The sequence below is a fragment of the Pan troglodytes genome, chromosome 22, assembly GCF_028858775.2.
Source record: "Pan troglodytes isolate AG18354 chromosome 22, NHGRI_mPanTro3-v2.0_pri, whole genome shotgun sequence".
NCBI classification, from domain to species: domain Eukaryota; kingdom Metazoa; phylum Chordata; class Mammalia; order Primates; family Hominidae; genus Pan; species Pan troglodytes.
In genome coordinates this window covers 44,123,771-44,148,834 of record NC_072420.2, presented here as the reverse complement: position 1 = coordinate 44,148,834, position 25,064 = coordinate 44,123,771, and the positions used below count along the sequence as shown (strand labels likewise).

At 42.1% G+C, this 25,064-nt stretch overlaps 1 protein-coding gene across 7 annotated transcripts in view; it reads left to right on the top strand.

Moving 5' to 3' along the window:
- Nucleotides 1-24,246, top strand: part of HSF2BP (heat shock transcription factor 2 binding protein) — a 128,014-nt gene extending 103,768 nt beyond the window's left edge. For 3 of the 7 annotated variants that reach the window (XM_531485.8, XM_009439958.4, XM_054675312.2), the window contains exon 9: nucleotides 23,470-24,246. In XM_531485.8, the coding sequence (XP_531485.2) occupies nucleotides 23,470-23,678 (209 nt within the window). In that variant the 3' untranslated portion in view covers nucleotides 23,679-24,246. Of the gene's footprint in view, nucleotides 1-2,781; nucleotides 2,885-16,455; nucleotides 16,595-23,469 lie in introns of those variants that run through there. The other 4 variants (XR_008541558.2, XR_008541557.2, XR_010154406.1 and 1 more) reach the window with 3 other exon arrangements.
- The last annotated feature ends 818 nt before the right edge of the window (nucleotides 24,247-25,064 follow it).

Sequence of the window (25,064 nt, the reverse complement as noted above, 5' to 3'; positions counted from 1 at the left end):
TGTGGGTGTGCTTGCATTGGGGAATCCGGGCCTGCACGGAAAAGACATCGCAGCCAAAGGGACCTGAACGGTCTCTTTTCCCTTGGTGACTCTGAATAAACTGTGTGTTGTGTGCCTGCCTTTTGATTGTAACCTGTCGTGTGAAGTCAGGTGTGGAATTTTTCACTTGTGTCATCATGTTAGCACTCAAAAAGTTTCCAACTTTGGAGCACTTTGGGTTTTGGATTTTCAGATTGATGATGCTCAACCTGTATTCTATTGTATGAATTTACCAGTTTAGTTATCCATTTTACTATTGATGCACATTTGGATTATTTCTAGTTATTGGCCTTTACAAATAGTACTTCTCTAACATTCTTGTACTTGTCGTTTGGTAAAGGACATGTGCATGTTTTCCTGTTGCGTTTATCTTTAGGAATGGAAGTTTGGGGTCTATAGAAGTGCATGTCTTCACCTCTAGTAGTTTATGCTGGGCTGTTTTGCAAAGTGGTTATATCAGGTGTGAACATTTACCAACAGCAAAGGAGCGTTCTGGTTGCTTTTCTTTCTTGGAAACACCTGGTATTGTCAGAGATCTTCATTGTAGCCATTCTGTGGGGATGGAGGGCTGGCTCATTGTGGTTTTAATTTGCATTGTTTTTATGAGTTCTGAAGTGGAGCACCTTTTCCTGTGTTTACTGGCCATTTGGATATCCATTTTTGTCACAACCTATTCAGAGCTCTTGCCTTTTTTTATTTTAGGTTGTCTGAATTTGTATATTCTGGATACAGAATCTTTTTTGATTTTATTAAAGTTGCGCATTTATTTTACCACTCCATGCCTTGCTTTATTTCTCTTAATGGTATGTTTTGATGAACAGAAGTTCCTGATTTGAATGTACTCTGAGTGCTTAATGTATCCTGTTAAGAAAATGTCTGCTTACCTCAAGGTCATGAATATATCTGCCTATATTTTCTCCTCGGTTTCTCTTTTTGCCTTTTGCATTTATCTTTGGGCATGCTCTGTGATAGGGGTCAAGTTAAGCATTCCCCAGGGTCCTCACAGACCCAGCACTGACTGCGGAGGGCACTGTGCTTTCCCCACTCTCCTTGGTGCCCACACGTGTGTGGGGTCTGTGTCTGTGCTCTCCATTGCTCTCGGCCAGTCTCCCATCCTGCAGTGCTACACTGCCTCTTGTCAAGATGGATACGTTTTTGATACCTAGAACGAACATTGTTTTTCTTCAAAAAATGCCTTCACTATTACTGTCTCCTTTCCATATAAATTTTAGAATCTGCCTGTCAAATTCCACAAAGGACACCGTGTTGATTTTGATGGAAATTTCATGGAATCTGTAGATCAGTTTGGAAGAAGTGACGTTTTTAGAGTGTTGAGACCTCCAGTACATGACATGATACATTTCTTCACTGCTTAGGGCCGTCTTTCTCTCAACAGGGTATTGTAGTTTTCTGAATGGAGGTCTTCAATATCTTTAATCAGATTTACACCTAGTAGTAGTCCTCCTTCTTTCTAATTACATAATTAGAAACAGTGTCTATCACTAAACATCACTAATTCACTCACCACTACGTGCCAGGTCCTGTTCTAGGCACTGAGGCCACAGCAGCAAGCCAGACAGCCCCAAGTCCTTGCCTTCATGGAGCTAGCCAGTGAGGAGAGACAGCAGCGCCAGTAAAGCAGCGCAGGGCACTGTGGACTCTGTGATATTTAATGCCATGGAGGGTAAAGGGCGGGAGACCTGAGAGGGGTAGCTTTTGTGTTTTAATTTTAGAGTGGTCATGGAAGACCACTGAGCTCCCACACGAAGACCTGAAAGAAGAGGGAAGTGAGCTCTTTTTTTTAAGGCAATTTTATAACTTTATTTGATGTATTTGATGATCAGCTGTTAGTTCTCATCCACATTGACTGTCTATAGATTTTTGAAAGCACTAACGGGTACATAAGTAATCAAAGTATAGAGTTTATTTGGTGAATCTTCATTCTCTTTACACTTTCTGGACAACCGCACACGGATGCGGTATGGGATATTCCTTATTCCTTTGGTCCAGACAGCTTTGTTGAGCCTGGTATCAATGCACGTATCTGGAGTTCCCATCTCCTTCATGGCAAATTTCCAAATCTCTTTGAGTGCCTGAGGGGCACGCTTCTTGAAGGCCACTCCGTGGATGTGCTGTGAATGTTGATGGCGTATCTCAGGTCACCACCTTGTTGATGGTAGAACGGCCCTTTTTCTTCTCGCCACCCTTTGTAGGAGCCATTCTGCCAGGCCCAAGTTGGAAAGGAAGCGAAGCAAGCTCTTAGGGTGTCTGGGAAGGCACGTTCCAGCCAGAGGGATCAACATGTACAAGCACCCGAGGTGGGGTGTGTTAGCAGAGCCAGAGGCCCATGTGGCAGGCATGGGGTGTTGGAGGAGAGCATGGGGGTGGGGTGAGGCTTTAGTTTGTGTAATTTGGAAATTACTGTTTATGGAATGCCTACTATCTACCAAGTGTGATAGACAGTTTTGCTGGTATCTCCTCCTTTATTTAGTCTTTATAATAGTGGTGTAGAGAATTTAAAACCAGTTTATAGATGAGAAAACAAAGGCCTAGCAAGGTGACATGGCTTTGCCAAGGGGCTGCTGGTGAGTGACTCCAGAGTCTGTGTTTGCGCCTCCACATGGTGCTGCACACTCAGTGTGCCTCATGTGTTATTATAGTTTATGCATTTAATGTGTGAATTTTAGAAAAACAGACAATTAGCAGATAAGTAAAGATAGATTTGTTTATTGTCATTTGAAGGTGTGGTTGACAATAGGGCCCTGTGAGCATGTGCCTGAGGAGCCCACCAGCAAGTACCAAGGAGCCAGCACAGCTGTCAGGGTGTCCCTCCAGGCCGAGTTTGGTGAGTTTTCTTTGTGTTAGCATGAGTGCCCATGTCTGAGAAATGTGGCACTGGGAAATCAATGCCTGTGACAAGAGCTGTCACAAGGGCATGTGGAGCTAGGGTGTCTCAGTGCCATCTCCTTGTTCTCAGTTAGCTGTGACTTAACTCTGAGTGCCATTTTGTCTTTCCCTCCCTTCCCCTTCCTACTGGGTGTGAGCGTGGGACATATGAAAACCCTCTTACCATTGTGGGGAACTAGTGTCCTGAGGGACCCAGTTTGGGAAACATTGAGCTACCTTGATGTTGACAGTGAGTGTGACATGGAGAATAGGAAGGGGCGGTGAAGAGAAGTATGGGCAAGGAGGGAGTTTGTAGACCTTGCTTCCTATCAGACAGATGCCCGTGCCTGGTGGAGCCTTCTTTCTAAGGAACCTAAGTCAGCGTGCACCAGCTTTAGGATAAGATGTTTCAGTTTGGCTGTGTGTATAAAGAAATGGGATTTTAAAGTTCCTCATCATTTTATTGAAGCATGGTTACATCTTTACCTCTCATTCTGAGTTTTCTCCCCAAATCCCTGCAGAGAATGGGGAAGAATGTTGCCTGCCAGTAATGATAACCAGTCATTGCCCAGCAGTACATCCTCTGTCCAGTGGCTGGGCCTGCAGTGGATGCCTGTGAATTGAACTGGCACAGCTGGCAGAGTCAGTTGCTTCTCAGCTGTTCAGCGTGGATTGGTGCAGTTATTTAAGCCTAGCCACAGGCACAGTTCCTGCCAGATGCTGCTGCTGCTGATAGATGTGACTGAGTGGCCGTATGCTTACCAGAAGCATTTGTCCATAGCAGAGACCTGTGACTTGAGACCTTCCAGCTGGAGGCCATCAGCCAGGGGAGCTTTCTGAGTGCCTGGTTGAGATTGTTTCAGTGTTCAGAGTTGTTGGTGGCCCTCTTGTTACGCTGGCTGCTCCAGGTCACCAGCGTAGATTCTCTGCCCCATACTCCTTCCCACTCACAAATGGTTTAATGAGCGAGCACATTAACAAAAAAAATCTGTCTACTGTTGGGAGGAAACGTGGTGAGATACAGGCAGGGTTTTCATGTCCATCCAAGCTCTTGATAGAACTTTGTGAGGAGAAAATAGCCCCAGAATGTCAAGAGGGGACTAAACTGAGAAACTGTAGAAGAAACCAAGCAGAATGTAATTTTATTTATTTTCATTTGCCGGAGCTTTAATAGTGAAATAGTGCTTTATTGGGGTTTGTTTTCTGTGTGGCTCCATTCCTGTGATTTTCAAGAATAAGCAGAACTAATCTAGGGTGGTAGAAACCAGAGCATCAGTCACTTATGGGTTGGGCTGCCTAGAAGGGACAGGAGGGCATGAGGGAGCTTCATGGCAGGGGGAGAGACACACTGTATCTTGACAGAGCGATGTTTTTTGTGGTGCATGCATTTGTGTTAGACCTTAATTTTACTCATAAGATTTATGCAGTTTACCCTATGTAAATTTTAACCTTATTTTGACATCCAGATTTTTTTTTTTTTTTGAGACAGCCTTGCTCTGTCACCCAGGCTGGAGTGCAGTGGCATGATCTCAGCTCACTGCAACCTCCACCTCCCAAGTTCCAGCAATTCTCCCACCTCAGCCTCCAGAGTAGCTGGGACTACAGGTGCCCAGCTAATTTTTGTATTTTTGGTAGAGATGGGTTTCACCATGTTGGCCAGGCTGGTCTCAAACTCCTGACCTCAGGTGATCTGCCCACCTCAGCCTCCCAAAGTGCTGTGATTACAGGAGTGAGCTATCATGCCTGGCCCTACTTAATAGAAAAGTTGGAAAAATAGTAGCAAGTAACTCTCACCCAGCTTCCCCTAATGTTAGCATCTTACATAACCATAGAACAGTTACCAAAACCACAAAATTAACATTGGTATGATATTTTTAGATAATCTTTAGCTCTTGTTAGAATTTTTCTATTTTTCTCACATCATTTTTCTAAAAATGGCTTTATTGAGATATAATTTGCATGCTGTAAAGTTCATTCATAATACACAATTCAGTGGTTTTTAGTATGTTCACAGAGTTGTGCAAGCATTACCATTGTCTAATTTTAGAATATTTTCATTGCCACCAATAGAAACCCCCATACCTATTAGCAGTGACTCCATTCCCTTTTCTACCCATCCCTGGCAATGACTAATCTGCTTTCTGTCACTATGGATTTGCCTATTATGAACATTTTATAAAGTTAGTGTTGTACAGTATGTGGCTTTTTGTGTCTGGCTTAGTGTGTTTTCAGAATTCATCTATGTTGTATCATGTATCAGTACACCATTCATTTTTATGACCTAATATCCCATTATGTGTATATACGACATTTTGTTCAACGCCCATTCATCATTTGATGAATGTTGGGTTATTTCCACTTTTTGGATGTTATGAATCATGCTGCTAGATTAACATTCCTATACAAGATTTTGTGTGGTCTAGCCATTCTTGTAGAGTAGTGTGATAGTCTGTTTTTTTTTTTTTTTTTGCTCAGGATTGCTTCAGCTATTTGGAGTCTTTTGTACTTCCATTATGAATTTCAGGATTGTTTTTTCTGTTTTTTTGTGTGTGTGTGAAGAATGTCATTGGTATTTTGGCAAGGATTGCATTGATTCTGTAGATTGCTTTTGGTAGTATGGTCATTTTTACAATATTTATTGTTCTAGTTTATGAACATGGGATGTCTTTCCATTTGTTTGTGTCTTCAGTTTCTTTCATCGGTGTTTTATAGTTTTTCTTTTTGAGATCTTTTACTTCATGGTTAAATTTGGTTAAATTTATTCCTAAATATTTTTTGTAGCTATTGTAAATGGGATTGCCTCATTGATTTATTTTTGAGATTGTGTTATTGGTGTATAGAAATGCTGCTGAATTTTGCATGTTGATTTTTGTGTTCAGCAACTTTCTTTATTGAATTCATTTATTTTAACAATTTTTGGTGGACCTTTTAGAGTTTTCTGTGTATACAATAATGTCTGTAAACAGGGACAATTTGACTTCCTCTTTTCCAATTTGGATGCCCTTTATTTATTTTTTTCTTGCCTAATTTCTCTAGCTGGGACTTACAGTACTATCTTGAATAGGAGTGGTGATGGTGGGAATCTTTGTCTTATTCCAGATCTTAGAAGAAAAGCTTTCAGCTTTTCCCTGTTCATTATGATGTTGGCTATGGGTTTGTCATATATGGCCTCTATTGTGTTGCTTCTGTACCTAAGTTATTAAGAGTTTTTGTCATAAAGCGATGCCAGATGGTATTAAATGCTTTTTCTGTATCTGTTGAGATGACCATATGGTTTTTGCACTTAATTCTATTACTATGTTGTATAATATCTGTTGATTTGCATGTGGTGAACCATGCTTGCATCTCTGGCATAAATCTTTTTTGATCATGGTGAATGATCTTTGTAATATGCTGCTGTATTTGGTTTGCTAGTGTTTTGTTGAGAATTTTTGCATCCGTGTTTATCACGGATGTTGGCCTGTTGTTTTTGTTATTGTGTCCTTATCTGGCTTTGGTATCAAGGTAATGTTGGCCTTATAGCATAAGTTTGGAAGAAGTCCTTCCTCCTCAATTTTCTGGAAGAGTTTGAGAAGAATTGGTATCAGTTCTTTAAATGCATGGTAGAATTCTACAGTGAAGCCATCCCATTCTGGGCTTTTCTTTAACAGATTGAATCTTGTTACTTGTAACTGGTCTCTTCAGGTTTCTGTGTCTTCTTTGTTCTTCTTGGTCGGTTGTATGTGTCTGGGAAGTTATCCATTTCCCCTAGGTTTTCTAATTTGTTGGAATAGAGTTCTTTTTAATAGCCTCTCATGATCCTTTCTATTTATGTAATATCAGTTGTTATGTCTCCTTTTTCATTTCTGATTTTATTGATTTGGGTCTTTTCTCTTTTTCTTGGTTCGTCTAGCTAATGGTTTTTGATTTTTGTTTAACTTTTCAAAAAACCAACTTTTTGTTTTGTTGATATTTTGTATTGCTTTTTACTCTTAATTTTGTTTTGTTTTTGAGACATGGTCTTGTTGTCACTCAGGCTGGAGTGCAGTGGTACAATCACTGCTTACAGCAGCCTTGACCTGCTGGGGCCAAGCAATCCTCCCACCTTAGCCTCCTGAGTAGCTTGCATTATAGGCACACGCTGCCACACCTGACAAGTGGGTGTTTTTGTTTGTTTGGTAAAGATGGGGTCTCGCTTTGTTACCCGGGCTCGTCTTGAACACCTGGGCTCAGGTGAGTCTCCCATCACCGCTTTCCAGAGTGCTGTGATTACAGGCATGAGCCATCACATCTGGCCTTAATTTTATTTATTTCTTCTCTGATCTTTATTATTTCTTTCCCTGTACTAGTTTGGGGTTTGGTTTGTTCTTGCTTATGTATTTCCTTGAAATACATTGTTAGCTTGTTTATTTAAAATCTTTCCACTTTTCTGATGTAGACATTTATTGCTCTAAATTTCCCTCTTAGCACTGCTTTTGCTATATCCTATTGGTTTTGATATATTGTGTTTTGATTTTCATTTGTTTCAATTAATTTTAAAATTTTCCTCTTGATTTTGTTGTTGACTCATTGATTGTTCAGGAGCAGGTTGTTTAATTCCCACATACTTGCCCAATTTTGAAAGTTCCTTATTGTTGATTTCTAGTTTTATTCCACTGTGGTCAAAAAAGATACTTGCTATAATTTTAATTATTTTAGATTTGTTGAGACTTGTTTTGTGTCCTAACATGGTCCACCCTGGAAAAGGTTTTCTGTGCTGATAAGAAGAAAGTGTATTCTGTAGCTGTTGGATGAAATGTTCTGTAAACATCTGTTAGGTCCATTTGGTCTAATGTGTGGTTAAAGCCAAAGTTTCCTTGTTAATTTTATGTCTAGGTGATCTGTTCCATGTTGAGAGTGGGGTGTTTAAATTTTTAACTATTATCATATTGGAGTCTATCTCTCCCTTTAGATCTAATAACATTTGCTTTATATATCTGGGTGCTGTGGTGTTGGGTGCATATATGTTCAGAATTGTTATATCCTCTTGCTGAATTGATCTTTTTAACATTATATAATGACCTTCTTTATAGTTTTTGACATAAAATCTATTTTAACTGATATAAATAAAGCTACCCCTGCTTGCTTTTGGTGTTCATTTGTGTGGAATATCTTTTCTTTATCCCTTTGCTTTCAGTCTATATGTGTCTTTACAAATGACGTGAGTTACATGTAGGCAATATGTAGTTTCCTTTTCACTGGGGTCTGTTACTAGAGAGTTAATATTTTTTCAAATTAATTCAGCTAGTCTATATCTTTTAAGTGGGGGAATCTAATCTGTTTACATTTAATTTTATTAGTGATAGGTAAGGACTTACTCCTGTCATTTTGTTGTTTTGCAGTTGTTTTGTATAGTCTTTGTTTCCTTCTTCCTATCTTGTTTTTTATCATTGAGGTTTAGTGAGGTTTTTTAATGATAAGGCTTGATTCTTTTCTCTTTCTCCCTTGTGTATCTGCTGTACCAGTATGTTTTATACTTTTGTGGGTTTTTAAGAGAGTGTTTATCATCTTTTCACTTCCAGATGTAGGATTTCCTTGAGCATTTCTTGTAAGGCCAGTCTAGTAGTGACGAATTCCTTTAAGTTTTTGCTTGTCTGGGAAAGACGTTATGTCTCCCTCATTTCTGAAGGATAACTTTGCTGGGTATAATAATCTTGGCTGCCAATTTTATTCTGCCATCATTTTGAATATTACATCACATTTTCTTCTGGGCTGTAAGGTTTTTGTGGAGAATTTTATGCTAGTCTAATGAAGATTCCTTTGTATGTGACTTGATGCTTTTATCTTGCTGCTTTTATAATTTTATCTTTGTGTTTGATTTTTGACAATTTGGCTACAGTGTGCCTGGGGAATAATTTTTTTTGGTTGAATCTATTTAGGGACCTTTAAACTTCCTGGACCTGGATGTCCATATGTCTTCCCAGACTTTTGAAGTTTTTGGCTATTATTTAAGTAGGATTTCTATACCTCTTCCGTTATCTCTCTTCTCCTTCTATAATTCTCATTATATGAAATTCATTTGCTTAATAGTGTCCCATAAGTCTTGCAGACTTTCTTCACTCTTTTTCATTCTTATTTCTTTCTTTCTCCCCTCTGAGTGGGCAGTTTCAAATGACCTGTCTTCATATTCAGAGATTCTTTCTTCTGCTTGATCAAGTCTGCTGTTGAAGCTCTCTATTGTATTTTAAATGTAATTCATTGAATTCTTCAGCTTCAGGATTTGTTTAGTTCTTTCTTATGATTTCTGACTTTTTGTTGAATTTCTTGTTTGGATCATGAATTCCAGATTTTGTTGAATTGTCTATATGTATTTTCTTGTGTCTCACTGAGTTTCCTTAAGATCATTTGGAATTTTTCTTTTTGGCAGTTCACTGATTTTCTCTTTGATGGGGTCTTCTATTCCTAGAAAGTTATTATGTTCCTTTGGTGGTGTCCTATTTCCTTGCTTTTTGATGTTTCTTGTGTCCCTGCATTGATGTCTGTACATATGGTGGAATAATTGTCTTTTCCAGATGTTCTAGCATGGCTTTTGTAGAGAGAGACTTTTACCTGAAATTGGGTTTTAGTGTGCCATTTAGGAAAGGTGTAGTGACTGTTTGTGGTTAGGTGCAGTGGTATAGTCTCCATGAACCTTTTTCAGCTGTGTTCAGTGTTAGCCTCAGTGGCCCAGGCTATAGAAGTTTGTTACAGTGGTGGTGACAGTGTAAGTTGTTAATGTCCTTGGTATCAAGGGCTTTTGGGGTCCTCCTGGTCTCATTTTCCTTGCAATGGGGAGACTTAGCTGAGGGGAATTCCTTTGATGTCAGCTCTGACATGGCCTACAAGCAGCTGCCATGGTGCTGGGTTCCAGGTGTAGGTGCTTGTAATGGTTGCAGGGCTGGGTCGTGACCCCTGTTGTGGCATGTGGGTCTTGGGGTACAGGTTTGCTCTCTTATGGCAGGGTTGGATGTAGGTGGCCCTCAGAGCCAGGATCTGTGACTCTGAGGCAGCCTCTAGCAGCTTGGGCCCAGGGGGCCAGGTTGTAACTGTGATTCTACCCCAGGGGGTGGGGCAGGGTACAGCACTGGCCGAACTCTGAGGAAGAAGGGGTGCTCTGGGGGCTTGGGCCTGGGGAGCCAGGGTATGGCTGCAGTTCCGGAACCGGAGCCAACAGGGCTCAGTGGCAGCTCCGGTCCCAGGGGATGTGACACTGTGTAATAATGACTCAAGACCCTGGGATGGTGGGGCTTGTAAGTATCCCAGACTCTGTGAGGCCATGTGTGGCAGGAGAACGTACCCCAGAATGACAGAGCACACCTGTCACTGGGGCCCTGAGGAGGGTGGGAAGCAGCGTATCCATGACTCCACTCTGCAGGGAGAGAGGTGTCTCAGCAGCTCAGACTGGGGTGGGGGGCTAGTTCAGCTCTAGGGAAGCAGGCGGTTGAGTTGTTTGGCCTGTAAGGTGGGATGTCTGGGCTCAGCTACTGCTCTGTTTCTCTGGGATGTAGGGCACTGCATCAGCTCAGCCCTGGGGTGTGCAGCTGCTCAGCTCAGCCAGGGCACTGATTCCCCTTGGGGTGGTGTGTCGCTTCCGCTCAGGCCTGAGGGACGGGACTGTCCTGGGTGGCCCAGGCATTTCCCTGGATGCAGAGTGCTTCTTCAGCTTGGGTTCCAGGAGGCAGGACTGCTCTGAGCAACCAAGGTATTGTTTTCCCTGGAGGCCGTTTATGGCTTTAGCTCCAGCCTGAGGGGGCAAGAGCGGGTAGTGGAGTGGCCCCACCTTTGCTTGGCCCCACAGAGAAGGTGTAACAGCTGCCTGCAGCTTGACTGGGGGATGTGGGGCCACTGGGCTGGGGTGGTTGGGCAGCGGCTTAGCCTCAGGGGTGAAGGGGAGCTGGGGCTGCTCCCCCAGGAACAAGATACACTCCAGCAGTAGTTCCAGTTCCAAGAGGGCACAGCGAGGGCCACGGGGGCAGGCACAGTGTCGATTCCTTCTCCGGCGGGAGCACAGTGGTGTGGCCTCCAGGCAGCTCACTCCACCCTGGGCTTCGTGCCTGTGAGGACTGCAAGGGACCCCAAGGGTGAGGGCGGTGGGTGTCCACGGTGTTGGTGGGGGCTGCTGGGGTCCTCTTGATTACCTTCTCACTGAAGGGAGGTATTTTCCTGGGTTCTAGCTGACCCTGGTTAGGGGATGGGGTGCCAGGGTCCCGGCATTTCCTTCTGTTCTTTTTGTGACTATCATGAATTTCTGGGCTCGCCAGGGTTTCTGTTTCTCCTCTAATGCACTTTAGCACTCTCCCTCAGTTGTTTTTGTTAACATGTAGTTGTGTATTCATTGTTCTGGCTGTCTCTGTGAGGGGGATGAACGCTAGGCACTTCTAGCTGGCTGTCTTGATAATGTTACCCAGCATGGGTAGTTTCTGTCGTCCTATCTTCCAATTTACTGATTTTTTTTTTTTTGCCTCTGTCCCCTCCATTCTGTCTTCACCAAGATTTTAATTTCAGTTATTTTATTTTTTCTGTTTTAATTTTTCCATTTTGGTTTTCTTTATATGTTGTTTTTTTCTCATTGGTTTCTAGCACAGTTGCTCACTAAAGAAATTTTTTGATGGCCATTTTAAAACCACCATAAATCATATCAGATAATTTGAACATCTGTGTCATCTTTCTGCTGATGTCAGGCAATTTTCTTTTTCATTTAAGTTGCCTCATGTGTCTTTAAACCCAAAGTTCAGCCATGACTATCGTAAATGTTCTCAGTCTCAAGTAATGAGGCTTTTCATGATTAGACCTGAGCTCTGTGTTATTCTTCTACCTATGTTGTGAGCAGTTTTGGTGCATTATCAGCCATTCACATTCTTTTCGTCTGTGTTCCCCTCAAAGGCTGTCACCCTGCTGCAGTGTTTTCCTTATGATGACGTCCTCATGAAGTTGTTCCATGTTTTCCTTAGGATGATGTCCTCAAGAGGTTGTTCCATTTGGGTTGTGCCCTTGACAGCATTTGTCTCATGGATAAAGTGGCCTGTTTTATTTTACCCTTTCAGGGGGCTCACATAGCTATCTCTTCAGCTTGACTAGTGATGCAATTTGTCCAGAAATTTCCTTATCATTTGTGTCCCTTGTATCCCATCAGCCTTAGCCACATAAAATAAATCCTTTCCATTCATTTAGCAAATATTTACTGAGCCCTTACTGTAAGGTGGTGAACAACACAGCCAATGTTCTGCTTTCATGAAGCTTTCAGACTAAGGAAGAACACTTATTCCTATTTCATAGAATAACTATTATTGAGAGAACTAAAATAGGTTAATGGGCTTGACAATGAGTGGGCGATAAGGGATGGCCTCTGTGAGGAGAGAATATGTAAGCTGAAATGTGATTCTTTTCTGGAATTTCCATTTCTGTTTATATTGTACATCTGTTCTTTCATATTTCTACTTTGCTATTAGAATTTGTTATATATTGAATTGTGTTCTCCCCCTCCCCACCCCCCATTTATATGTTGAGGTTCTAACCCTCAGTCTCTCAGAATGTTAATGTATTTAGAGATAGGGACTTTTCATTAGAGTAAAATTGGGCCATTAGGGTGGACCCTAGTCCAGTGAGACTGGTGTCTTTATAAGAAGAGAAGATGAAGATACATGGAGAAACCCCAGGGGCCTGTGTGCACAGAGGGATGACCACATGAAGAGGCAGCAAGAGGGTGGCGTCTGCAAGCCAAGGAGGGAGGTCTCAGAGGAAAGCAGGCCTGCTGAGAACTTGATCTCAGACTTACAGCCTCTAGAGACTGTGAGAAAATAAATTCATGTTGTTAAGCCACCCAGTTTGTGGTATTTTGTTATGGCAGGCTGGGCAAACTAATACAAAGCCATTAGCATATTAATCATAGATATTCTGAATTCCCTATCTGATACTTCTAAAATCTGTCATCTGTGCAGCTGGTTCTGATGCTTGGTTTGTCTCGTCAGACTGTGATTTTTCTTTCCTTTTAGAATGCCTTGCAATTTTTGGTTGAAAGCTGGACATGATTTATTGTGTAATGGGGACTGAGGAAAATAGGCCTTTAGCGTGAGGTGTTTTGGTAATCTGGCTAGGAGTTGGGCTGTGTTTACTGTAGGGGACAGAGGCTTTATACTCTTCTAGCATCCTTGTTTATTCTCCCCTGTTCCCTTTGGGTTTCCCTAAGAATTCCTCCTTAGATGGAATTGATGTCTTTCAGCTCTCTCAGCTATAATACCGTTTTAAAAATCCCTGTTGCGTGTTATGCTCTCTCATCTCTGTTGGTATGATTTAAGGTGTGTGTGGAGAGGAGAAGTATTTATCATCTCAGTCTTTTAGTGGGCGTGTGTCTCTGGGCTTTGGTCTTCAAAAGTGTTTCTTAACCCCCTCCCCTGCTTAGGTAAGTCAGGGATGGCAGAGAGGCCTGGAGTGGGAGAAAAGCCCTTCCCTTTAGGTGAGATAAAAGGCTCTGGTGAGGTCTTTCCCTGGAAACAGGGTGTATTCATAATGGCTACTCTTCCTGTCCCCCTGCCAGAGCCACGAGGGAGCTTTCTTCGCACTTTACTTTGAGAACCTCATGGGGTTCCTAGAGACAAAATCCACAAAAATATGGGGCCCCCCTAAGACTGCGACCCCCAGGAGTTCTTGATTCTCATGGTTGTCCACCCTCAGCTTCCAACAATTTGTCATTTAAATGTTCCCACCAGTATGGATAGAGCAGCTTTTCCTCCAGGGAAGCAGATCTTGTTGTGACTCTCCAGATTTCATGGTGGCCTTAATTCTTTGATGGGTCCAAGAAAAGTCATTGATTTGTTTGTTCTGCTTTTCTTAGTGAAGGATGGAAGTGCTGATTTCTAAGCTCTTTGCATTGTTGACAAAAAGTGTCAAACTCTGTAAAATATTTGAAGGGATTTATTCTGAGCTAATTATGAGTGACCATAATGAGGGCCTGTGACACGGCCCTCAGGAGGTCCTGAGAACATTCAGCTCAAGGTGGTTGAGGTACAGCTTGGTTTAATGTATTTTAGGAAGGCATGAGACATCAATCAAATATGTTTAAGAATTACGTTGGTTTAGTTTAGAAAGGTGGACAACCCAAAGCGGGGGCTTTCAAGCGATAGGTAAATTTAAACATTTTCTGGGTGACAACTGGTTGAGGTTGTCTGAAGACCTAGGATCAATGGAAAGGAATGTTCAGGTTAAAGATAAAGGATTGCGGAGACCAAGTTTTATTGTGCAGAGGAAGCCCTTAGATAGCAGACTTCAGAGAGAGCAAGTTGTAAATTGTTTTTTATCAGACCTAAAAGGGTGCTTGGCTCTTAATTGATTATCTCCTGGATCTGCAAAGAAAGGAAGGAAAATAAAAGAGGAAGGGGATTCTCTGTAGAATGTGGATTTTTCCCACAAAAGACTTTGCAGGGCAATTTCAGGGCATGGCAAGGAAATATATTTTGGGGTTAAATATTTTGTCCTTGTCTCATAATGTTATGCCAGAGTCAGATTGAAAAGTAAGTCACAATATATAGGGTCAAATACAACTCATCTGATGAGAATCCATGGTTTGTAGGGCATGACTCCCCAGACCCCTTAGGTAGGAATTTGGGCAAGATTTAAAAAATCGGAGCTTAGTCCTCAGCATGTTGGAGCTGGAATTGCTCTACTGAGTGAGATTTGAAAGGAGCAAGACATGTGAAGATTGGGGCAGGAACATTCTGGTTAAGAAAATGCAGAGCAGGCTGGCGCTCCTGGGGCATGGTGCAGATGGATGAGTGATGTGAGGGGAACGCCGGGAAGCAGGAGGGCTTGATCTGGCGGGGCTTCATCAGCCAGAACGAGGACTTGGGTCTCCATCCTGAGTGCAGTGAGGATCTGTGGGAGAGCAGGGAAGGTATGTATTCTGATTTCTGTTTAAAAAGTTTAAAATACAAAAATTAGCTGGGCATGGTGGCATGTGCCTGTAGTCTCAGCTACTCGGGAGGCTGAGGCAGGAGAATCACTTGAACCTGGGAGGCGGAGGTTGCGGTGAGCTGAGATCATGCCACTGCACTCCAGCGTGGGCAACAGAACCAGACTCTGTCTCAAACAAACAAACAAACAAACAGTTTAATTCTAGCTGCAGCATGGCAGATGGATAGGGGTAGGAAGAGGCAAGAATGCAAAATTAAATAAGCAAGCCACCAAGAAGGCTATTACAGTAGTCTGGGGGAAGCAGGATAGCTTAGACTAGGGTGGTGGTTATGGGCTTAGGGCGTGTTGGGAGGTAGAGTTGATAAGATGTGATGTGAGAGAAGAGACGAATCAATAACAATACCTGCCATCTTTGGGTGGGTAAATGGTAATGCTGTTTACTGAGAATACCTGCATCTTTGGGTGGGTAAATGGTAACGTTGTTTACTGAGATGGGGAAGATGAGGGAGGAGCACAGAGAATCAGGAGTTGGGTGTTGGCCTTGTGAAACCTGAGTTGGCAGTAAATTCCCAAGGGGAGTTGTCCAGGCAAGTTTTTGTGGATATGAAGTCTGGAATTCCAGAGAAAGACTGGGGTTGGAGAAATGGATTTAGAGTCACTGGTAGATACATGGGATTTGAAGTCATGGAGTAGACGAAGTCACCTAAGGAGAGTAGAAAGAGAAGGAAGCCTAGGACAGAGCCCTGGGCTAGCATCTAAAGGAGAAGTATAAGGAGGGACTGGTGAAGGAGTGCTATGGAAGCCAAGAAAAGCCAGAGGAGTCAAGTGAGACGAAAGCTGAGGAGTCAAGTGAGACGAAAGCTGAGCAGTGACAACATGGAGGACATTGGTGACCTTGAGAGAAGCTGTCTCAGCAGTGAGCAGATGGTAGCGTGACTGAAGGGTGAAGGTGAGGTGGGGCGGTAGCAACTACAGACCACTCTTGGAATATTCCTGGGAAGGGAGTCAAGAACTGGGCAGAACTGGAGGCCAGTTTGGGGTCAAGGAAGATTTTTTTTTTTTTTTTTTGCCGCCTTGTTCTTTGAAGCTTGTAAGAATGGGCTTATGTTGCTGCTGGATGACTGCATGTTCCTAGGTGCCCAAGGAGCCTGGGGCATTGCCTAAGATGTGGCTGACATGGTCCAGAATCCATATGTGCTTTGGAGGTGGCCAGGAAGCCCATAGGAGGAGGGGGAATGCTCAGTGTGTGCCCTGAGAGCTTTGCCACTGTCAGAAAGCACCTGATAGGAACAAGTTTGATTGTATTTGACACATGCCGGCACTACCACAGAAAGTTTTAGCAACAGCTAAGAGGGGACATCTGTACTCTCAACTTCTTTTTTCATACTTCCTATTGAAGTTTTCATCTCTACTCTCAGGCATTTAATTTCTAAGACTGCTGTTTATTTTTAATTGTCTTAAAAAATAGCATCCCATTCTTGTTTAACAGATGATATAGCTTCTTTTACCTCCTTGAGGAAGATATTAATAATAGTTTTTTAAAACTTTTCTTCTCACTGCACAATCTCTTTTCTTTGTCCTCCTTTTGTTCCTGTTTAAAATGATAGCCATTTATCTTTTTCTCAGGTGTCTGGTGATGTGTGGTTGTCTGGTCATGTTTAACAGTGGGATTTATAATGCTGATTGGAAGCTGTGAGCATATGGGTGGAGCTTCTGAACTTTTCTGCAGTGTGAGCTGGTGCATCAATTAATTGGGAACCCATAGGTCAGTATCTTCGACTGTGTTTTTTTGGGTTGTTCAGATTGTCTGGAGAAGACTCACCCACCCTTATTTCTGGAGGGATGAAGGCCTATAAACTCCGGAAACAAAGTAGGGATAGAGGGAATGTCTTAGAGCTTGTAGGTATGTGTTTATCTAATCCACATGTTTTCCAGACAGAACCTCCATCCTCAATTGTGCCTGATGTTTCATCTCCAGAGATTCTTTAGAAAATAAATGTCCAGGCCAGGTGGGGTGGTTCACACCTCTAATCCCAGCACTTTGGGAGGCCGAGGTGGGCGGATCACCTGAGGTCAGGAGTTCGAAACCAGACTGGCCAAAATGATGAAACCCCGTCTCTAGTAAAAATATAAAAATTAGCTGGGTGTGGTGGCAGGTGCCTGTGATCCCAGCTACTCAGGATGCTGAGGCAGGACAATCACTTGAACTGGGAGGCGGAGGTTGCGGTGAGCTGAGATTACGTCACTACACTCCAGCCTGGGTGACAGAGTGAGACTCTGTCTCACAAAAGAAAAGAAAAGAAATGTCCAGTCTCTACTAGGGAAGGGCATTTTTCCAGAGGCAGGGAATAGGGGAGAGGGTCCAGGGATCTAATTTCTTATTATTATTTTTATTTTTTTTTAGTTTTGAGATGCAGTCTTAACTCTGTCGCCCAGGTTGGAGTGCAATGGCGTGATTTCAGCTCACTGCAACCTCTGCCTCTGGGGTTCAAGTGATTCTCCTGCCTCAGCCTCCCAAGTAGCTGGGATTACAGGTGCCTGCCATGACACCTGGCTAATTTTTGTATTTTTAGTAGAGACAGGGTTTCACCATGTTTTTCAGGCTGGTCTCGAACTCCTGACCTTAGATGATCCACCTACCTTGGCCTCACAAAGTGCTGGGATTACAGGCGTGAGCCACCAAGCCTGGCCTTCTTCTTATTTTTAATATAAAGCCAGATTTGTTGAGTTATAATTTACATAGAACAAAATTCACTTGTTAGTAGACAATTGTATGAGTTGTGACATAAAACTATCTCAGCATATAACTCATATGCTGAGTTATGTGGTAAGTATGTGTTTAAATGTATAGGAAATTGCCAAATTGTCTCAGGTGGTTGTACCATTTTATTTATTTTATTTTATTTTATTATTTTATTTTATTTTATTTTATTTTATTTTATTTTATTTTATTTTATTTATTTTATTTATTTTTGAGACAGAGTCTCGCTCTATTGCCCAGGCTGGAGTGCAGTGGCACGATCTCGGCTCACTGCAACCTCCACCTCGTGGGTTCAAGTGATTCTCCTGCCTCAGCCTCCCAAGTAGCTAGGATTACAGGCGTGCACCACCACGCCCAGCTAATTTTTGTATTTTTAGTAGAGATGGGGTTTCACCATGGAGGCCAGGCTGGTCTCAAGTTCCTGACCTCAGGTGATCTGCCCGCCTCAGCCTCCCAAAGTGTTGGGGTTACAGGCGTAAGCCACTGTGCCTGGCCTGGCAGTACCATTTTAAATTTTCACCAGTAATCTATGAACATTCCAGTTGTTCCTCATTCTTGTCAACACTTGGTATTTTCAGATTTTTATTTTTTAATTTTAGCCATTCTAATAGGTGTGGATTTAATTTCCATTTTTCTAATAGCCATGATGCTGAGCATCTTTTTGTGTGCTTGCCATTTGTGTATCTCCTTTGGTGAAGTGTCTTTTCAAACACTTTCCCTATTTTTATTGGGCTGTTGTGTTACTGAGTTTTCAGAGATGTATGTGTATTCTGGATTCAGGTCCTTTATCAGATACGTGTTTTGCAAATGTTTTGTCCTCATCTAGTGGCTTGTCTTTTCATTGTAACTGTCTTTTGAAGAGCAGATTTTTAAAATTTTGGTGTGGCTAATTATTTGGTTGTATGGATTATGGTTTTGGTTTTGTGTCTAGGAAATCGTTACCTAATTCAGGGTCACAAAGATTTTTCTCCTGTTTTCTTCCAGAAGTTTTAAAATTTGGGGTTTTACATTTAGGTATGTTATTAATTTTTGTATAATTTTTGTATGTTAGGCAAGGTATAGATTGAAGTTCTTTGTTTTTGCATATGGATGTTCAATTTTTCCAGCACCATTTGTTGTAAAGGTTATTCTTTCTTGATTGAATTGAATGTATACCTTTGTTGAGAGTTCACAAAGCTGTGGTCTGTTTTTGGATCCTCTAATTTTATTTCACTTATCTCTTTGTCTGTCGCTCTGTCACTTGACCAGTACCACACTCTTTATGGCCATAAATGTTGAAATCTAGTACTGCAATTCCCCAACATTTCTCTTTCTCTAAATTGTTTTGTCTGGTCTAGTTCCTTTGTTTTTCCAAATAAATTTGAGAATTACTTGTTGATTTCTGCTAAAATTTCAACTTGGATTTTGGTTGGCATTGCATTAGATTATATAGATGAATTTGAGGAGATTTGACATTTTAACAATATTGAGTCTTCTAGTCCATAAATATGGCATATTCTCTCCATCTATATGTCTGTGGATCCTTATATCTGTGTTTTGTTGTTTTCAGCATAGAAATCTTGCACATAGTTTCATGAGATTTATACTTAAGTGTTTCATGTTTTGGTGCTATTATATAATACATGGTAATTTTTAAAAAACATTAGATTTTTAATTTTTTGTTATAAGTATGTGGATACAATTGACCTTTGTATGTTGAATTTGTATTCTGTGACCTTGCTAAACTCAATTAGTTCTAATAACTTTTTTTCTAGTTTCTTTGGGATTTTCTGTATAGACAATCATATCATCTGCAAATAGAGACAGTTTCATTTCTGCCTTTCTAATCAATAAACCTTTTATTTCTTTTTCTTGCCTTACTGCACAGGCTAGGATCTCTAGTATGATTTTGAATAGGGGTGATAGGATATTCTTGCCTTGTACGTCATCTTAGGAAAGAAGCATTCAGTCTTCTATCATTAAGTATGTTGTTAGCTGTGTGTTTTTTGTAGATGCCCCTAATCTGGTTCAGGATGTTCCTTTTTATTCCTGTTTTGTTGAGGGTTTATTATTATTATTACTGTTATGAACAGATGTTGAATTTTGTCAAAAGGCTTTTCTGCATTTATTGAAGAGAGAATTTTTTTTTCTTCTTTAGTCTGTTGTTATGGTAGGTGATGTTGACTGATATGCAAATAATGAGCCAGCCTTCCATTCCTAGAATAAGTGTCTATTGGCTGTGAAGTATTATCCTTTTTGTATATTGCTGAATGCAATTTGCTATTTTTTTGTTTAGGATTTTCGTGTCTTTGTTTATGAGGGATATTGGTCTGTTCTTTTATTTTAACATCTTTATCTAGTTTTGGTGTCAGTGTAATTCTGGCCTCATAAAAAAAAGTTGACTTATTTCCTCCTTTTCTGTTTTCTGGAAGACTTGTTTAAAATTTCTATTATTTCTGTTTTAATTTTTTGATAGAATTTGACAATGAAGCTCTCTGAAATGTTATACATTGCATGACTGTTTACCTTTAAATAATAATCCACTGCTTCAGGTATAGTGTAAGTACCTTAAAACAGTGTTTTCCCATCTATTGATCATATTTATTTCACATTCTTTTTCTGAAATTCCTGTATTATTATTCCAGGTTATCTGTGTGTCTGCTTCTGTTGATTGTCACTTGACAATGAGCCTTTTGTTTCCTTTGCCTTCGTTTGTTTGTTTGTTTGTTTGTTTGCTTGCTTTTGAGACAGAGTCTCACTTTGTCGCCCAGGCTGGAGTGCAGTGGCACAATCTCAGCTCACTGCAACCTCTGCTTCCTGGGTTCAAGCGATTCTCCTGCCTCAGCCTCCTGAGTACCTGGGATTACAGGTGTGTGCCACCACACCCAGCTAATTGTTACATTTTTAGTAGAGATGGGGTTTCACTATGTTGGCCAGGCTGGTCTCAAACTCCTGACCTCGTGATCCGCCTGCCTTGGCCTCCCAAAGTGCTGGGATTACAGGTGTGAGCCACTGCGCCTGGCCTCCATTGCCTCTTCATTGTAATTTTTGATTTCAGTGTTGGACATTGTGTGGAGGGCAGTAGGCAAGGTCAACAAACTTTTTCTGTAATGGGCCAAATAAATATTTTGAGTTTTGAGGGCCACGTGTAGTCCCTGTTGCATGTTATTGTTCTGGTTTTTACTTTTAAAAAATAACCCTTAAAAAATGTAAAACCTGGCAGGGTGCAATGGTTCATGCCTCTAATTCTGGCCCTTTGGGAGACTGAGGTGGAAGGATTGCTTGAGCCCAGGGGTTTGATACCAGCCTGGGTAGTGTGGTGAGACACCGTCTCTACAAAAAAATGTGAAAAATTAACTGGGCGTGGCCACATGTACTGTGGTCCCTCTTTCTTGGGAGGCCGAGGTGGGAGGATGGCTTGAGCCCAGGAGATTGAGACTGCAGTGAGCCATGATTGTACCACAGTACTCCAGCCTGGGAGACAGAGCAAGACCCTGTCTCGAGGAGGAGGGGGAGGGGGAGGGGGGAGGGGGAGGGGGGAGGGGGAAGGGGAGGGGGGAGGGGGAGGAGGAGAACGTAAAACCATTCTTAGCTTGCAGCCTGTACAGAAACGGGTCATGGGCTACCTTTGGCCTCTGGGCCATGCGTACCCTCTCTGTAGAGGGGAATGAGGTGGGTAGATAGTGTTATATTCAGGGATGGCCACTCCTCTTTTTCCGCTGGGTTTTCATTGTTGGGGAGTTAAGGTGGGTCTGGGTTTTGTTGTTGTGTATGTACCTTCCATCCCACTGGCTTCAAATTCCTCTAACCTTTCCTTGAGCTTAGGATGAGGGCTGAGTTTCCAAAGTGTCTTCACCCATGGCTTTTGGCCTTGCCTCTGTGTCTGCCTTAGCTGCCCCTTATCTTTGGCAGGTCTCTACTAGAGAAAGTTCCCCTCCCTTCCCCCAAAGTAGGAGGACTCTAACAGTCTGGCTTAAGATGGCTCCTGGACCCTCCCTGAGGGCTAGAGCAGATTGCCTTTTATCTTCCCTGGCCACAGCAGTCTTCTGATTCTGTAGGTGAGAAGCGTAGGTGAGAAGCTTCTTGTTAGGGCTTAGTGCTGTGGCAGCTCCCACTGAGAGACTGTTCAGTCTGCTCTTTCAGTCTACATCTTAAAAGGTTTTTTTTATTTTTTTATTTGTTAAGTAAATGTGCTAAGAAAGAGGTGCTGATTTTGAGCCTGGTTCCAATTGCAGTACCCAGTCAAGGAGTGAATTTACGGCATCGTAAAGGCTGCCAGTAGAGAGGAATGGTAAGGAAAGTTGGCTCCACTCTGGTGATGGATTGAAGCTTCCAGTGGGTTTGTCTAGCTATTTTTTAGTGGTTGCTACAATGTATGCAAGGCTACCAGATTCTGTAAGTCCTGGGGCCATTCCCATGGAAAATAAACAACGTGAATTTTATATACCCAGTGACATTGTGTAAACTCAGTGGCCCTGATAAGTGCTGTAGCTGTATGTGGTCCCTGAGGGATTTGCTGCAATTGGAGTGAAAAAGAAGTAATACTTTTTAAAACAATCTTATAAGTGGACAGAATGCTACTGTCAACAAAGAGTCAAACTCTGCAAAATATTTGAAGAGATTTGTTCTGAGCCAAATATGAGTGAGGTCCTGAGAACATGTGCCCAAGGTAGTTGGGTGTGGCTTGGCTTTATACATTTTAGAGAGGTGTGAGACATCAATCAAAAACATTTAAGAAATACATTGGTTTGGTCCAGAAAAGTGGGACAAAGCTGGGGGGCGTGGGGCTTCCAGGCTATAGGTGAATTTAAACATTTTCTGATTGATAAAGACCTGGGATTGATAGAAAGGGAATGTTCAGGTTAAGGTAAAGATTGTGGACATCCAAGTTCTTTTGAAGTCTTATGGTGGCTGCCGTAGAGACAATAGATGACAGATGTTTCCTATTCAGATCTTAGTTAATCTCTTTAGGATTAGGAGGGTCTGGAAGAAAAAGATCTAGCTATGTTAGTAGAGATTCTTTACAAATGCAGATTTTCCCCCACAAAGAACAGCTTTGCAGGGCCATTTCAAAATATGGCAAAGAAACATATTTTGGGGTAAAGTATTTTTATTTTCTTTCTTGTCTCATAATGTTATGCCAGAGTCAGGTTGGAAAGTCACGATATATAGGGTTAAATAAAACCCATCTGATGAGAATTTGTGATTTGTAGGACATGACTCCCCAGACCCCTTAGATAGGAATTTGGGCAAGATAAAAAAAATCAGAGTTTAGTCCTCACTAGCAAACAGAGAAAGCCCTCATCTTTCTAGTTTAGCACTTTAAAATTGTATGACTGTAATATTTGAAGATGATGGTTATTAGACTATTGGGTTTTTTGATGCTGCTTTTATGAGCTAAGCTTTTTTATCAAGCAGTGACTGTGTTTCTGGATTAGCCTGTAGTTTTCTAAACTGTCAAACGTGTTATTCAGAAAGGCCAGGAACCCCTTGAGGGGTAGATTGCAGTAGAACATTTTATTCTAGGCCAGGCGTGGTGGCTCACGCCTGTAATCCCAGCACTTTGGGAGGCCAAGGTGGGTGGATCACTTGAGGTTAGGAGTTCGAGACCAGCCTGACCAATATGATGAAACTCCATCTCTACTAAAAATACAAAAAATTAGCGAGGCGTGGTGGCACAGACCTGTTATCTCAGTTACTTGGGAAACTCCTGCCTCAGTTATAGAGGAAAGCTGAGGCAGGAGAGTCTCTTGAGCCTGGGAGGCGGAGGTTGCAGTGAGCAGAGATCATGCCACCACACTCCAGCCTGGGTGACAGAGCGAGACTCTGTCTCAAAAAAATAAAACAAAAAGAAAAAAGAAAATTTTATTCTAACCAGAAGCATTACCTCTTTTCCCTAGATCCAGATGCAGAGGTGTGCCTTCATGTACTGAGGCTTGTGCAGTCTGTGGTTCTGGAACCTGAAGTCTTCTCCAAGTCGGCCTCTGAGTTCCGGAGCTCCCTGCCCCTGCAACGCATCCTGGCAATGTCCAAGAGCCGCAACCCCCGCCTGCAAACCGCAGCCCAGGAGCTCCTGGAAGACCTCCGCACTCTGGAGCATCATGTGTAGGTGTGCTCGGCCACCAGGGTTTTGGTGAAAATGCCGGTGTCCCTTCTCCCCAGATCCCTCATTTGATACTCCAAAACCATCACCATGTGCCATGTGTTAGAGTTGGCAAAATGTGATTGACTAGAGATGGACATGAATTGATATGTATCCCACATAACTTTGTCTTGGAAGTGAGAGTGCTTGTAGGTGGTTGGTTAAGCTTGCCAAAGGAGAGGCCATGAAAGAACCTGTCCTTCCGGAAAAGTGGTCCATGTCTGTGCTGGCTGGAAGAGGGCTTGCTTAGGGCAGCTTCTTGCTGCTCAGCAGACCATGACCTGTAGGTTCACCTATAAAACAGGGAAATTAAATAACCATCTACCCCATTAGCCAGCATTTTCTTGAGATACATTTCTTTGAAAAGCAATTCATTCTCTCTCTAGTAATTGTAATTAATCCCCCCAAAATGCAAGTTTACTTTTATAACCTTTTGGTGAACCTGCTATTTCGGATGACATTGGGCATTTTAGTTCTATATTTTTTGTGCCTCTTTTATTTTTGAATAAAGAAAATCAGAAGAGTTGTATTACGACCCTTGCTGTCTAAAATCTAAACTTGATACTAGGAAGTTAGACCTCTGCATATTACCATGCTACTCTTGGTTGGTGGGAAAAAAAACTCTTCCTTAAACTGTTCTGGGCCCTTTGGCTATAAACTTAGAAGTCCTATTTTTCTTATAACAAATGCTGTAAAAACAACTTGTATAATAGATTAGAACACATGCAGTTAGTTGAGATTCCATAAATGAAATGATAGTTCCAGCTCCCTTTTTGTGCATGGGTGTGCCTGTATGCCAGGGCCCTGCCATGTCTGTGTTATCTACCTACTGGTTGCCATCCAGCTTGTTTTCTAGGCCACTGGCAGAGAGCAAGGGAGAATACACTTCATTTCTCATGGACACCATGATTGGTGAGAGTTGCCTTTTGTATTAGTCTGCTTTCACACTGCTGTAAAGAAATGCCTGGGACTTGGTAATTTATAGAGGAAAGAGGTTTACTTTGTTTACACAGTTCACTGTGGCAGGGGAGGTCTCAGGAAATTTACAATCATGGTTGAAGGGGAAGCAAGGCACCTTCTTCTCAAGGTGGCAGGAAGGAGAATGAATGCAGGAGAACCTACCAAATATTTATAAAACCATCAGCTCTCTTGAGAACTCACTATCACGAGAACAGCATGGGGGAAACCGCCCCCATAATCCAGTCACCTCCACCTGGTCTCTCCCTTGACACATGGGAATTATGGGGATTATAATTCAGGATGCGATATGGGTGGGGACGCAAAGCCTAACCATGTCACCATTTAAATCAATCCTTAAAGTCACGTCACGTGAACACATTCCCTTCTTTTCCT